General features: G+C 34.2%; 1 protein-coding gene across 1 annotated transcript in view; it reads left to right on the top strand.

Annotated features, from left to right (window-relative positions):
- Window positions 1-16004, top strand: part of LOC107683671 (suppressor of tumorigenicity 14 protein-like) — a gene marked incomplete at its 3' end in the record, with an annotated part of 25097 nt that overhangs the window by 1495 nt on the left and 7598 nt on the right. Inside the window, exons 2-4 of the mRNA XM_016479746.1 lie at window positions 13267-13414; window positions 13797-13960; window positions 14881-14951. Of these exons, the coding sequence (XP_016335232.1) occupies window positions 13267-13414; window positions 13797-13960; window positions 14881-14951 (383 nt within the window). The remainder of the gene's footprint in view (window positions 1-13266; window positions 13415-13796; window positions 13961-14880; window positions 14952-16004) is intronic.

A 16004-nucleotide genomic window follows, 5' to 3' on the forward strand; every position in this document is an offset into this window, starting at 1 on the left:
ATTTTTACAGTCTTTTACCGTTAAATTCACGGTCATTTTTTACAGTAATAGGCCTACATAAAATAATAATTAATAACATTGTGAATATGGAGGACGGCAAAATACCTCAATTTTAACAGAGGCCCAATAGCAAAATTATGAAATTTGGTGCAGTTGCTGTCATTTACAGTGGGTACGGAAAGTATTCAGACCCCCTTAAATTTTTCACTCTTTGTTATATTGCAGCCATTTGCTACTGAGCAAAGGGTCTGAATACTTAGGACCATGTGATATTTCAGTTTTTCTTTTTTAATAAATCTGCAAAAATGTCAACGATTTTGTGTTTTTCTGTCAATATGGGGTGCTGTGTGTACATTAATGAGGAAAAAAAATTAACTTAAATGATTTTAGCAAATGGCTGCAATATAACAAAGAGTGAAAAATTTAAGGGGGTCTGAATACTTTCCGTACCCACTGTATATATGGCAAAAAAGTCAGATGAAATTTTGATAGCTTATGTAAATCAGTGAGATCTTTATAACAGCATAGCAGACTACTTAAATAAAAAACATATAAATATCAGTTGTCACTCTATTGGTCCCAATAATATGTCTTAGTAAAATTATATTTAAATGCTTAGTTTTATTATCAAAGCTCTGTAGTTTTATTGTGGGGTCAAAACATACAATGCAACGTAATACAATTACGATTGAGAGATGAACAAATAATCGTTTCTCAAAAGAATGAGGTATACTAGACTTAGATTTGAACAAGGTATTTCCAAAAAATGATGTTTGGATAATGAAGTAAAAAGTTGCTTCAGTCTAGTAAATGTCCATCATAAAATATTGCCAAAAATATAAAAGTTATTCCTATGTTTACTTTATAGCAATCATTAAAAATTTCACAGCAAAAAAAGATGTGTACTATGACTTGACGGTGTCCAGACTTTTTAGAATTATACTAAAAGGAATTTACTTAATAAAAAAGTATAAGCTATCAATCAGACGACAGAAGGCTGTAGTAGACAAATACAACAGATTTTTTAGCAAAGTTTTGATAATTTAGAAGACTATCAAATATGATACTGTAGGCTTCATTGGGTGAATCCCTGACACTGGCATTTAGCATTCAAGCTATATTTTTTTTGTGTTACCTGGAAATCAATCCCTTGACTATGGTGTTGCTTGCATTATGCTCTTCCAGTTGATTAGCAGTAAAGTAAGACAATCCTAACAGATACATCCCCAGAAGGGAAATTAAGTATTCGAGATCCATTTAGTGGCACAGCATTAGTGTAATGTTGTCTCTCTCTCTGTGTGGTTGTGGTAAAGTGTCAATTCTTGTCATAATGTTGTTAATGAAGACACCCCGGCTTTGGGCTTGGCTTTTTATGGCCTCTGTCCTCAGTTAAGGTGCAATGTTGAGGTCTGAGTCACATCCACAGTTTGCATGTTTTAGTTGTTATTTGTCTGTGATGACAAAATACAGCAACACAATGCTTGTGGGAGCAAAAACAGAGTGATACACCCAGTTTTGAAACATTATGTCATATAATCCACATTATTCATGTCTCGTTCTGGATCACTTTGTGTGCCAAGGTGTTGAGAAATCTAGATTACTGGTGTGTAGGGCTGTGCAAAAAATCGAATGCGATTTTCATGCGCATCTCGCTTCTGGTGATTAGTAGTAAATCTCCAGCACGTGCTTTCAGATGGAGCGGCATTTACTACACAGAGCCGTAGATCACTGACAAGCTACACAAAATCGCGTTCAAAATCGCAGGCGATTCATTGCCGATTTTGTGTAGTTCACTGACAAGCTACACAAAATCGCGTTCAAAATCGCAGGCGATTCATTGCCGATTTTGTGTAGCTTGTCAGTGAACTACGGCTCTAGTCACCAGCTAATCACCAGAAGTGGCTTTACTGACGAGATTTGCATGAAAATCGCATTCGATTTTTTGCCCAGCCCTACTGGTGTGAGATGTCATTTATGTCACCTATTTTCAAATCCCAAATAACACTAGTTTCTTAAAGCCAGTCATTTCCCTTGAGGTTCTTGCCTTCTCTAGTTAAGTAAAGACATAATGGATGTGTGTGTCCTATAAATAGGTTAAGTAGACTAAGTAATCATTTCTCTCACTTGATGCATTGGCTTTTTGTATAGTTTAACCATGTCAACCAGCTACCAAAATATGTTGACTAGAATTTTAGACAGATTTAGCCATACATGATCAGGCATGAGTAAGACCGTTACTGCATTAAGGGGAGGTAATGTGTACAGATGGGCTCCGTTTCCTGCTAAACACAACTAGAATTCCAGGTATTTTGCAGTCTCTTCTGTTCCTCGGGCCTGTTTCAACTTGATAGCCAGGATCCTTAAATACTCATGGAGCACAACGAATGCATTTTGTCTTGTTTTCAGGCTGCTCCAGACAAGCTTATTTCAGTATCGGTAGGTTTTATAGGGGAAAAAAAATATTTTATTTAATAATTGCATGCCTTTTTCATAAAATGTTTTTCAAAAGTAAGAATAAACACCATGTCATACTCCCATACTTTATAGGCAAGAACAAAGTTCCTGAGATTCTTTCTTAGAAAATGCTTTTTAAAATAAACTATGTGTGGTATTTTACCATTGTCATTGCATTTCTGTGTATTTTGCAGGTGCAGGAGCCCATTTATGAACCATACCTTAAAGATCGGTATTTAATCTTTAGAAATGCAGTTGTTTGCGATACAGCTGTTGGACAAACTTTGAGTCTTGTTTGCTTTCTGTTCAGCATCTTAGATTAATACAGCAGATTTTTTTCTTTTGAAAGATTATGCTTTCTTTTGTGACCAATCATCAATGCCATTCATTTAGGTTAAATGTAATATGTTTCTTTGCTGTGATGGGGACTGATGATACTGAGGTAGACTGTTGTTTGGTACATTCTCAGCTATTCACAGCCGCTGTCTATACATGTAACTATCTGATCCTTTCTGATAAAAACAAATGAAAAGAATATAAATGTATTGCAGGATGGATGGCATTTCCTCTATTTTTGCTACACAGGCTGAAATCTGTGGTTTTAGGTGATGTTCAGACATGAATTCACACTTGGGCTAGATTTCAGCATTATAGAAGCATAAATAGCTTTAAGCTAAAATATGGTTCACTGAAAGTTTCAGGCTTTGTGGTGTAAGAGGATTGTTCTATTGTGTGGCAAATGTTGGATACTTACTGACCCTGTGAAAAAGTTGAAGTTTTGTAGCTTAGTTCATGTATTAGCTTTAAGATTATCTAAAAGCTATTGCATTCCTGAAAGTTCACAAAATTTCATGCAATATATGTAATATTCAAATATATTTACTATATAAAATAATTAGTCTTTAGATTTATTTGCAGTACCCAAAAATGAAAAACGTCGTCATTATTTAATGGAAATCTTCCCTCCTCCATAACCTTCAAAATTCATTCATTTCCCTCTACATTAATGCATCATTTTTTAATTTTATGAAAATGTGAATGAAATGAGGCCTACAAAAAAAGAGGAGAAATTGCAGTGAATTAAGTTTTTCTACTGTTTATTACACATAACTATTGCTTGTCTTCAGAGGATATGGAATAAATCACAATTCAGTGTCGTATGGACATTTATGCATATGGAGATTCTTTTTTGTCATTGTTGGCTCAGTTTAATATATACAATTAAACAAACAATAAATAATTTTGTTATTTCAACAACAACAACCTCTGTTAGGCCTATTATTGACAGACTTATATTATAAAGATGTTTGGGAACCCAAATAACCTCTGGTCCATGTTGCCAGATGGACCAGTTCTTACATTCTGTATCATCTCAGTCGATCCAGTTGTGACTGTTTCATTGACTATTGCTTGTCTTCAGAGGATATGGAATAAATCACAATTCAATGTCGTATGGACATTTATGGTGCATATGGAGATTCTTTTTTGTCATTGTTGGCTCAGTTTAATATATACAATTAAACAAACAATAAATAATTTTGTTATTTCAACAACAACAACCTCTGTTAGGCCTATTATTGACAGACTTATATTATAAAGATGTTTGGGAACCCAAATAACCTCTGGTCCATGTTGCCAGATGGACCAGTTCTTACATTCTGTATCATCTCAGTCGATCCAGTTGTGACTGTTTCATTGCGCTCTTTTCTCATTCAGCACTGATTCGTCTTCTCTCTGCTTGCAGTTTCAGATTTGTTAACTTGAGGTTATAGGTTGAGTGTGTTTTGTAACCTAGTTGGAGAGACATTTTGTTTGTGGTTTATTGAATGGGACCTTTGTGATAGTACAACTTATTTATAAGAAATGCTACACTAAGTCTGAACACCATTTTTATACTTAGTCTTGCGCAATACTATTTTGTACAACCCCTAAAGCTATTTTGGTATTCCTAAAGGTGTTTCATTATTTATGTGATGCTACAAGTCTTGGAGAAAGAGTTGTTGTTTTTGATTAGTTGAGTTGACTGACAAGTATTTAAAACTATTTTAAATAATATATTTATAATTACTATGAATGCTGTTTTTATGGCCTCATATTAATTGAGAGACTGTCTGAAATATTTGTAAAAGTTCTTATTTGTTGTTGGTGACGTAAAAAATAATTGCAGATTCAAGTATTTATCATTTGCAGGCCTAAAAACATCTTATCTGGAAAGCCATGTTTAGGGTACGATATCTCAAGAATGATGATTGCTGGTCTCATTGGAATTTGTATAGACAAGTTTATTCTCTAAAAGTCTGGATGGTTTAGAGTCTGTTCAGGATGCAAATACTTACATCCCTGTTAAGATTAAACATTTATAGATGTGGGTAATTAGGGCCTTCATTAACAGCCTTGACTGACTTTATATTCATTTGAAATTCATTTTGTCATAAAATTATTGCTGTTCGCATGGACAAATATTACTGCAAGACAGTAGTTTGATTCAACAAATAAATCTTGATACATCATGTTGCTGTTTTTTCAACACTTCCAGTTTAGTTTTTGTTAGTTTCAGTTTATTTTCAACGGTTTCATAAATGATTATCATTTCTTGTTCTTGTTAGTTTGCTTTATTAATTAACAACCAATGCAACTTAATGAATCATTTACATTGAGACTGTTGAAAGTTTTTCTTTACATGGCCTGAGTTTTGGTCCACAATTATTTCCTCAAAGTAGTGGAATAGTATTTTAATTCCAACAATTTTACAAAAACGTTTGTTTTTCCTGTCCGGGGTGAGTTTCTTTTTGAAACGCTTCACAGAAGTTGTCGAAAACTCGACATTTACTAGTAGTTTTCTGCTATGTGTTTCATAATACGTCTCAAAAAAGCTCCTAATATAGTACAATTATCTGCTGCGCATGGAGTACAAACATATCAACTACATAAATAACTCAGCCGTCCTTTCTCTTTTAATTGCCTGAACATATCTTTAAATATTCTGTTTTGCCTTAGGGGGATTAATTCTTTAACCCTTGTGCGACCTTTTGGACATTTTTGTCCTTTTCAGTTTAGTTTTTTTTGATAATTTTGCCTGTGTTTATTGCCAACTGCATACATTTTGGCACAGGTGTGTATTTTTATTGGAATTTTACTATTTCACGTCCATTTCCTTTAATAAATCTGTTTTGCACTAGGTACAAAAAATTTTTCCTCTCAGGACCTTAAGGACAAAAATGTCCCCATTGAAACCCATTAAAACTGCTATTTTTAATCGCAGTGCCATTTAACTGTAAAATTATGCAATTTTTGTTGATAGGCTTTCATTATATTGGCAAGGCTTTAAAATGTAATTTTTAAAAACTTTTTACCAGATGGTGCCATTTTTTCAGGTTTGACCTATAAAGAAAATACTCGCTTTATTTCTGTTTTCTGCTTCTGCATATTATAGAGCCAATTGGATAAATAATGCAGCTATAATTGTGTGGGTGTGTTGGTATGGATGTCAGAGTGTGGTTTGTATGTGTGTCATAAAAAAAAAAATTTGTGCGCGTGTGTGTTCTTGTAATATTTGAGAGAGAAAACTCTACTGCAAATCACAAATCCAACTACTGTGTGCACCAGCAGAGTTTTGCTGGCATCTAATGGAGAAAATTTGGTACTGCGCCCAAACAAAATCTTACTGAAAGCTCATTTATTGAGACATCAACCTCAAATTTGGAATATAACTTGTTTAGATTTATGGCTTTGATTTTCTAGCAGATATAGAGTTCAACATGTTTCATAAAATATATATTTTATATAAAACTTCGTTCATAAATCATTTTCATAAACCTAAACATCTAGAACTTTTTTTTTGGTTTCACTTTTTAAACTTTTTTTACTTCAACAATAATCTGCCATGGGTCTTCTTTAAAATTAGACCAAACTTAACTCTGTGCTCCCAAGCGTCAAATTTTTATGACAGTTTTTTGACATGGACATTTTTGTCCACTATGGACCTATGTGTAACTTTTTTTAATTGACGCACAAAGGTTAATATTTAATTGCTCCTGTGTTGTTTGGAGGCTCTTCAGTTTCTTGAACTGTCTTTACCAGCTGACTGACCAGTAAGTGATTACTGGCCTCTGGTCCAGCTCCATGTCAGAAGTACTAGACAGCTGGACTCTCTCAGAAATGTGGTCTGCTTGGTTTTGCAGACTGCAAACTGGCGTCAGAAGAATGCTTGAATATAATAAAATTGCTTTCTTGCATTCTCTCCAATTATTGTCCCCATTCATGATGTTACAGCTTTTTGTCATGTAACTGTCTTATTGTGAATTTAAATTTTTGCCACACAGCCATGTATTGACACTAATAAATTTGCCAAATACAATTATTTTTATTTTATTTTGTTATCAGTCAATATTGAATATATATCAAACAATTTCGAACTGCATGCTCATTTCCGCAGTTTTTACTTAGATGACCTTTGGCGCCATCTAACACTCAAAGTTAATCTTTAAAACACTAACAATTTAATAACACTGTTAAATGTAATCTTTAAAAAATATATGAATATTCATTTTTTTATACATTATAATGTTGTGATGCCTAAATTCATTTGTAGCATTTAAAATGACTGATTTGAGTTTTTTATTATTATTTATTCAGATTAATTCTATACTTTTTTTTTTTTGTTTTCTGCCATTTATTAGTTATCATCCATAACATATATATTTAAAAAATCTGTCTCATTGTATCTGTCACATTAATTCTATACTTTTTTTTTTGTTTTCTGCCATTTATTAGTTATCATCCATAACATATATATTTAAAAAATCTGTCTCATTGTATCTGTCAGAATTTTAATGTTGGTGCCACCCTATACTTTAATTAAGCTGAAAACATTTTCTTCATCATGCTGATTTTGCTCGAGTGTGAATTTGTTGGCTTCACATGTGTAAATGTCAAATCTTGCTTATGATTTGAATAAATAGGTTCTGACCCCTATTTCAGCTGTCAGTTTGGCTGCACAATAGTGATTCATTAACATTTTATGTTCTTGGCAGGTAGCTGAGGCTAGAAGTACAAAGACTATATAGGAAAGCTTTTAGTTCCTAGAGAAACAGAGGAACAGAAATAAAACAGAACAAATGCAAACAGTGCCGATATGTTGCAGTGCAAGATTAAAGTCAAATAGAAAGATGAGTTGAGTCAACAGCCTGTGACGTGTCTGCCATGAGAGAGATAACATAAATGTAACGTGAAGAATTTAGATCTTATCCATGATCAGGTCTTATATGCAGGAAGCAATAATGAAAACATTTTTAGAAAAAGTATATCAGTTTCTTCTGTTTTGGTCCTTCCTTTTTTTTTCTTTTTTTTTTCTCTCTTCAGAAGCTTGTGGAACAGGTTTGGTTATGCGTGCCATCAATCATTTTTCATGTGGTAAGCAGAAATAGTTTAACGCATGAGTCAAATGTCTCAGTTCAAGAACACCACTCCTTGAAAAGAGGTAACAGGTGAACGAATGTATCCTTAGGACTGTGAACACCCTCTGCTGTGGGAAATCCACACCGCAGGATACTGCTGACTCACGCCTGATGTATTTGATTATATTCTATGATTTGGTCACATCTTTTTCCTTTTTTTTTCAAAAACTAGTATTCATTCAAAAGCACATTCTCTATATGTGCTTTGATTTTTAATGATAAAACCATTTTTGTTTGTGTCAAAGTAAATAAAAAATACACAAATTTAAAAAATCTAAGTGCGAGTGCGAGACGTCTGATTCGGCTATAGGTAAATGATAAGTATAACAAAGTGCAGTAAACGGTAAAATGATATGCACTACACAATCCAGTGTGTTTATGATTATAATAATAATAAAATAATATAACAACAAATACAGCATAATGGACTGTTTTTGTACAGGTAAAATAACCAGAAGCAATGGGAAGTCTTGGACATTCAAGCTTTATTTTGCTTTCACATAAAGTAGTTTTCTTTTGTTTGTTCCACTGAAAAAGCTTCATCCATACCTAATCTTTAATTACGGTGTTATCGTTCCATTTTCTAAGCAATCCTCAGTTCAGAGAAAGAACACGCACTGGCTTTATGCAGATTACACCTGTGGAGGGGCGTCTAATTAGATTTGTCTACCATGGCTGATAAAAGTGAGAAAGAGACACTACTGATTTGCTGATGGCCCTTACTGAGAGTGATATGTCTTCAGTATGGTGTTTTGCAGAGGGTTATGGGTAGAATCATGGTGTGTAATGCTGTTATTAGCCTGGTATCAGGATGACTGATAACAGAAGCCCACAGGAGCAAGTGACTTGCGTTCCCCGATGATTCTCTTAATCTTATGCCATGATGGCTATTAAAAAATTCCAATTTAGGCAGCTTGGGTGCCAGGCGGCCTACAGTAAGAATGGCTTTAATTGCGATGAGTTATCGCACTCGTTGTTGTAAACGGGAGCGGATCTTAAAAAGGGGTTTGCAAGTCTGACAAATTGATTTAATACCAATGTGATTCTATCTCCCTAATGATCTTCTGATTCCTCTTCTCCCAGGGTGTAGACGCTTGGATTTCTAAACACTTTTTAATTGCAAACCCTTTCCTTATTGTGTGAGCATGCACTTTTAGTTCAAAACGTGCACTGAGGCTCTGGCTCATTCCACAGTCCCAGTTTAGCTTCAGTATGATACCTCTGCGGTGGGCAACGGCTGATTTATGGAAAATTAGAGCTTTTTTGTGGAGTCAACAGTGTGTGGAGAAGAAAGGAGGAAATGAGGGAAGAGGCATATTGGTTCCTTAAATGCCTGACTGTGGATGTCTGTCAGTGCTGTTATTTAGTACCTTTGCATCCTTTGGGGATTCTGCATAGAGTATGCAACCCATCCAGATATCTCACAGCAGTTCCGCATCTTGCAAAATCAAGTCGTAAATTGAACCTTTCTCAAACATAGACTTCTGAAATAAAATGACTTTGTATGTTATTTTGCACACATATTCAAGCAATTGCTGCAGTGTAGCTCCTATGTATCCTCAATAAATAAATAAATAAATAGTAAATGGCAAGTGAATTTAGGCATAACATTGAATGGATATTCATTTTAAGATATACTTTTTTTTTTTGAAAGTTTGCATTTACAACATTATTAAATGTTTATAATATTAACTCTTGTTCAAAATGTAAAAATAAGAGAAAGGAGCATGCACAATTAAATATTGGCCAGTATATATCCAGTATCAGGTATATTGATGGATATATTGTGTCAGGTAGTTGATATTGTTGCAATGTCAGAAGAACCATTTTTGGTTCCCCAAATAACCTTTTCAGTGAACAGATCTTAACAGAAGAGGGGTTTTTTTTCTTCGTCCGAAGAATCGAAAGAGTTATAAAAACCTTTTGTGGAATGGAAAGATTCCATGGATGTTACACACTTAAAAATAACGTTTCCAAAAGGGGGTTTTTGTAGCAATGCCATAGAAGAACCAATTTGGGTCCCTCAAAGAACCTTTCAGCGACCAGTTCTTAAAAGAGCTGTTGTTTTTCTTAGTATAAAGAATATTATCTAAAGAACCTTTAGATAACCACTCTGAGGAAATGAAAAGGTTCCATGAATGTTTTAAGTTTTTCATGGAACCATATAGAGTCCAATAAAGAAACTGTTATTTTTAAGTGTGTACATCAATTACCGACGGATAAAATCCCACCCTACATTTGCTTTCTTCTTTATCATGCTGTTTTACTCAGCAGTGTTGCAGGAAAGTGGGCTGTGAATGCCATTTCATGTTGACTCAGTGGGCACTGTTGTACGTCTGTGACTGATTTACTTAGAATTGAACCGTCAACATTTTAGTTGGTATCCCACATTTACCTTGTAAGGATTCACCCGCCAAACCCAAAAAGCGGAATCCAGCAGCCTGGTCAAAGGTTTAATGCGTATTCGGTCTTTTACTTGCGCTTCTGAATTTATCAGGACTTAGTTTCAATTTTGTCTACTTTTGGGCTACAAGCTACAACATATTTACCTTCCATCATAAAGGCAAGCAAAGATCTCCTTCTGGAAGGATCTTCAAGATGTTCGTCCAGTCACTTTTAGACATATTTCCTAATTAACTCACACACCTGCACTTTAAAGATAGTCATGCAAACAATTTAATACTCTGCTGGATGACATAGTATGTCAAATAACTGACGCTGTATGTGTGTTTAAGGTCACCGAAACAGGCCTAACTACTTTTGATGCTGCAATGTACAGGCCACTGAAACCAGTCTCAGCATGTGTTGATGCAAAGCGCAACAGTGCATGTCGACATGTACATTATTTCACATATATTCATACTGTGTGGCTACAAGTACTGTTGGGACTTGTAGCCACACATATGAGAAGCTTAACTGTATATCTGTTTTTGGTTTATCTTTGTCTTCCGGCACTTCCTGTATAGTTTGGGAAGTGGTTATGGTGGGTAGACCACATACTATGCCTGCTCATGCACAATTTGCAACAAGTTAAAGACTAAATGGTGTGGGATCAAATAAAAATAAGTGGTACTGAAATATAGTTTTCATTAGTGGCTAGTTTGCGTTAAATATTCTCACGTATACTGCATATCCAGGGGCTACTTTCAGTAATTTTTCTCACAAGTGTGGTGGTTTATATTAACATTTAATGTTTAATGTATTAGTGCTTACATGTTCTCGAACCGAAACAAATAACAAGCATTCTTATATACAGTGCACCGTTTTTGTTCTGTAGAGTGGAAGTTACACAGCAGGAACACAAAAGAGAAATTTTAAACAACACTAATCACGCACTTCTTAAATGTAGCTTTTTTTTTTTTTTTTTTAGCTGGACAGCCCTAAAGCTGATTTAAAGAGAAAATGGAATTAATGTGAATTAATTTCAGTTTATTTAATGAATAAATTAAACCACACTGTAAAAAAAAAATGTAAGAAAATGTAGTAGTTTTTACAAGATAATTTTGGCAGCTGTGGTTGCCAGAATAATTTTGTAAAAAATACAGAAAAACTGTAAACACATTTACAGAACAAACTGTAAATTTTACAGTTTAAAACTGTAATTTACAAATAAGAAAATCTGAATGTAAACCAGTAAATTCAACAATGCACACTGCTACTAAAATCTATTTTGTACCTTTAACTCACTGACAACCATAATAATGCAGGTCGTAAAAGAGAAAGCCACATGAATAATCAAAGTTCATCAAGTAGGGCTGGGCGATAAAACAATAATGATAATTATTGTGATTTAATTTTCCTCGATAAAACGATCACAAGAGTTTGATAAATGTTCGATATAATTTTTACTCACTGATAAGTCTCGTTCACGCGACCTCTAAACAGTGCTGTGAGATCCAATGTGAAGTGTAGACAAATAACTTGGTGATTTAAACTAGTTGAAACAGCCAGATGAAACAGTGCTGACAAACAGGAGAAACACTGTTACACACAAGTCAGAAGGCTTTTCAATCTACAAATCGCCATCATTTACCGTGAATTTACTTTAGTAGCACTAACTGCACCATGGTATTTATTGTGGAAATGTGGGGTGTTCATATTGAATTTTATTATTATTAATGTAGACGTATTAAATGTATTAAAGGAGTAATGGAATATAAGTATTTTTTGTGATTAAGCTATAGCGTTTGTACTTTTATACTAAATGTATTTAGACTGCTGTTTTTCATACAAATACCTAGAAACCATATAGTTACATTTTTACTATGGTATTGAGATGCAATATGTGTGGTTTTTAACGGTGGTTATCATGATCTAAGTGTATGCTACTCTGGAAGACCAATGGTTAATTTTAATAAAACTCAGTCAGAATAATTGAATTTCACCATATAAAAATTAGATTGTTACATTTTTTACAGATGTTACTGTTTTTGATAATAAACATAAATTTACATCTGCATCCTAACTAAAGCTACTACTACTGTCAATTCATGCTACTGTCAAATGTGCATTTCTGAGAGAGAGAGGGGGAGCAAAAAAAGTTATATTAATATTGCAGCCTGCACTGCAAACTGTGCTGAAGATACTCGTCATCAAAGTCAGGCAACACAACCCTGTTTCATGATTCTACAACTTTCACTTAGGAGCAAAAATCTGCCTTTAAACTTGAAAGAAATAACAATTTTTAATTGATCATGATAATTATCGATATCGACTGATGTGAAAAAAAAAAATGATCGTGATTAAATCTCAAGTAGCTTTCCCACAAGCTGAAGTATATACTAATATACAAAAGGTGCACAGAGTCATTCACGCAAACACAAAACACCATCATGGTAACACACAACACTTAAATAATGCAATAAACATTCATTAAACAACAGAGAATGTAACATAAAACCCTAATGTACATAACTGATAACAAAAACTATTAAGAAACATGATTATTTAAATAAAATACTTTCAAATGTGGGGTTTCACGCAGGGAATTCTGGCAATATCAGTTTACAGTTTTCGACTGCACATTATATGTTGATTTGTTCTTTTTTACTTCTAAAAACTGTACAGTTAACAATTACATGAAAAACATTACATGAAAGGTCTGGTTAGATCTTTTATAATTTTCCACTGTATATAGTACGGGAACTTACTGTTAACCTTTTTAAAAAATTAATTCTTAGTATTTTTACAGTGTTTTACTGTTAAAAAGTTTTTTATTTATTTATTATTTTGTTTTTTTATTCATGATTCATTCTGAAGGTGCATTATTGTAACATTTGCTTGTCAAATAAACTAAATGTTTACAGTACTTTTGAAGGACACACTCACAGAAGAATACTTTTAATTTCTGTTTCAGGGAGGGAACGGGCGTCATGAGCATGTCACCTTCCTGACGAATGAACGGAAGATGGCACCAGCACGGAGGGCGAGCATTGCCGTGGGGGTCTTCATCGCCCTGCTGGTAGTGGCTGCAGTGGTCGGATTTCTTGTGTGGCTCTTCGTTGGTACAAAGATTCACCTATCATACCTAACTTGCTCTGAAATGATGAAGGTTACACACCTACACTGTTTAAATGCTGTTTAAATGTTTGGGGTCCCTTATTCTCACCAACGCTGAATTTATCTGATCAAAAATTGTATTAAAATTTAATATTGTGAAATATTATTACAATTCATAACTTTTCTATTTTAATGTATTTTAAAATGTAATTTATATCTGCGATGGCAAAGCTTAAATTTCAGCAGCTTATTTCTCCAGTCTTCAGTGTAAAAAAAAAAAAAAAATTGATTATATTATATATATATATAACACGCTGACCCCAAACGTTTGAACGGTAGTGTACAGTTCCTACGTTTGTTAATTAACAACATCTATCCCTCTCTCAGTCAGGAGCAAAGAATTGGAAAATGAGTCCACCATTCTTAAACACAGCCCATCCACACTGGTTTACAGCGGACAAATTAAGCTTATCAAACCAGAGTACAGCCCAGTGTACGACAATCCCGACAGTACAGAATTCCAACAAGTGGCGAGGGACTTGGAAAGAATTGTGAGTGTTTTTGTTTTTCTTAGACTTTTCTTTTGCTGATGGTGTTGTAAGTGTTCTGGTGACCTTGACTTTCTTTTGAGACTTCAATAACTGTACTAAAGCTTTTAAAGACTTTTAAGGGTCTTTACACTCCAAAGATGTCATAAAGCCTTCTTTGAGGTGACCTATGTCACAAAAAAAGGGCATGTACACTTATTGTTTGGATGCAATATATATCACAAGCTTGATTGTTGATTGTGTAGCCGACAGAGAAAAGGCTGTCTCTTATATAATGGATAAAGATGTACATTTTTTACATCCTCATGGCAGTGAGTGGCAGTCTGTTGTTGTTTTCCGTCGTAGTATATTAATTTAAAAAAAAATAATGACAGTTACTATTTTCAGACAAGGTAGTCAGTAAGTTTTGGTTAGTCCTCGCTGTCTCTCTGTGATGCACATGGTCACTAACTTCTGTAGACTCAATAGGCAGGGATGTAGTGTATTTCTAGCAGGCCCATTACTGTTTGATTTACTTTATAGGCTTTACCGGCTAGTCTCAAAGAGACTGTTCTATCAAATCTGTATATTTCTTCCAAATCATGCCAATAAACAAAAGCTGACTTTTTAGTTGACAGTCCCATGGGAATGTTGCAAGACACATCATGTCATATATATTTTATTGTGAAATAAAAAACACAGCAAAGAAAACAGACTATTTTAGGACTATCAATTTTTTATTTTTTAGTTATTGACAAACTATAAATAAAACATACGATAAGTTGTTTATGCGGTTTAAGGTTAAAAAAATGCATTATTTTCCACATACTGTATATTGTTTCTCCTCTATGCCCCGCCTTTCTGAAATATTGTTACTACTTATCATTTAACTTTTATATATTATTATAATTGTGTTAAAAAATAATCTACTGTTTCTTTTTCAGATGAACAATACATTCACCAGAGATCCCCTCTTTTCCAGATACTATACCAAGTCTGTCATCACTGCCTTCAGGTACAGCTGAACCACAGATCCTTGATTCAGACGAAGCTGAATTTATAGCATGCTCTCTAAATCAAATAGTTTCTAAATGAAAGAATAGATCATTCTTTGTCTTGATTTTAATGCTTAGTGGTTCTGCTGATAGAGATATATTACAAGTTTCACAGAATCTAGGTTAAAAAAAATCACCCTAATAGATAGGGATGGGCGATATCTTATCGTTTGCGATATACCGGTAATAATTCGTCACACGATAAGAATTCGTCTTCCCGCGATAATAACGATAAAGTCTAGTTGTTGACATATTTCTGTGCCTCAAAAGAGGGCTTACAATGACTTACAAAGATACATAACAGCTAAGTTACAAGTGTATACACTACTTGCTTTGTTAATCACTATACAGGATTTACCCTATTATACTTTATCGACACGAATTGATAGGTGAAACAACAAACAGCCACCCACAAATAGTCTAGAAACAAAGCATCAGGCTGTCTTTGAGTTCACATGAACAACGGTTAAAGTTACTCGTCGTCAGGCTACAGAAGAATACCATAATTCCTCCGTTCAGTTAGGCCTAAGACATCGAGAGTCAGGCAGACCTATAACAACCCAGTCACAACGCATAATTGCGAATAACATGCCTTACCTTAACACAGAATCGACCACAGAGTCCAACGTTTATATTTTTTCTACGAATCTTTGAGTTAACATGTACTAAACATGAGTGGAATTTGCACCGCAGCGCCCCCACACCTTGATGCTCATGACAAGAATAGCATAGTTATCTTTATTTAAGTGAATTAGGTTTAAACCGCCGTCATACATGAATGAATGAATATTTTTGCAAGTTTACACATAATAATCCACGATGATCACATTACACAAAACTGAAATTGCAAGTCAAAATCCCAAGATTGCTTGAAGAACACAGATACCATATATTTTGTGCAATGGCATGTATATTGTCTTCAGGTTTCCTCAGTTAAAATGTATTTATCTGCGTTTTATTCAGCTACAGCGATCACTGGATACTTCTTCCTGGAGCATTACTTCTACTATGCA

The sequence above is a fragment of the Sinocyclocheilus anshuiensis genome, unplaced genomic scaffold, assembly GCF_001515605.1.
Source record: "Sinocyclocheilus anshuiensis isolate Anshui unplaced genomic scaffold, SAMN03320099.WGS_v1.1 scaffold2691, whole genome shotgun sequence".
Taxonomy (NCBI): Eukaryota; Metazoa; Chordata; class Actinopteri; order Cypriniformes; family Cyprinidae; genus Sinocyclocheilus; species Sinocyclocheilus anshuiensis.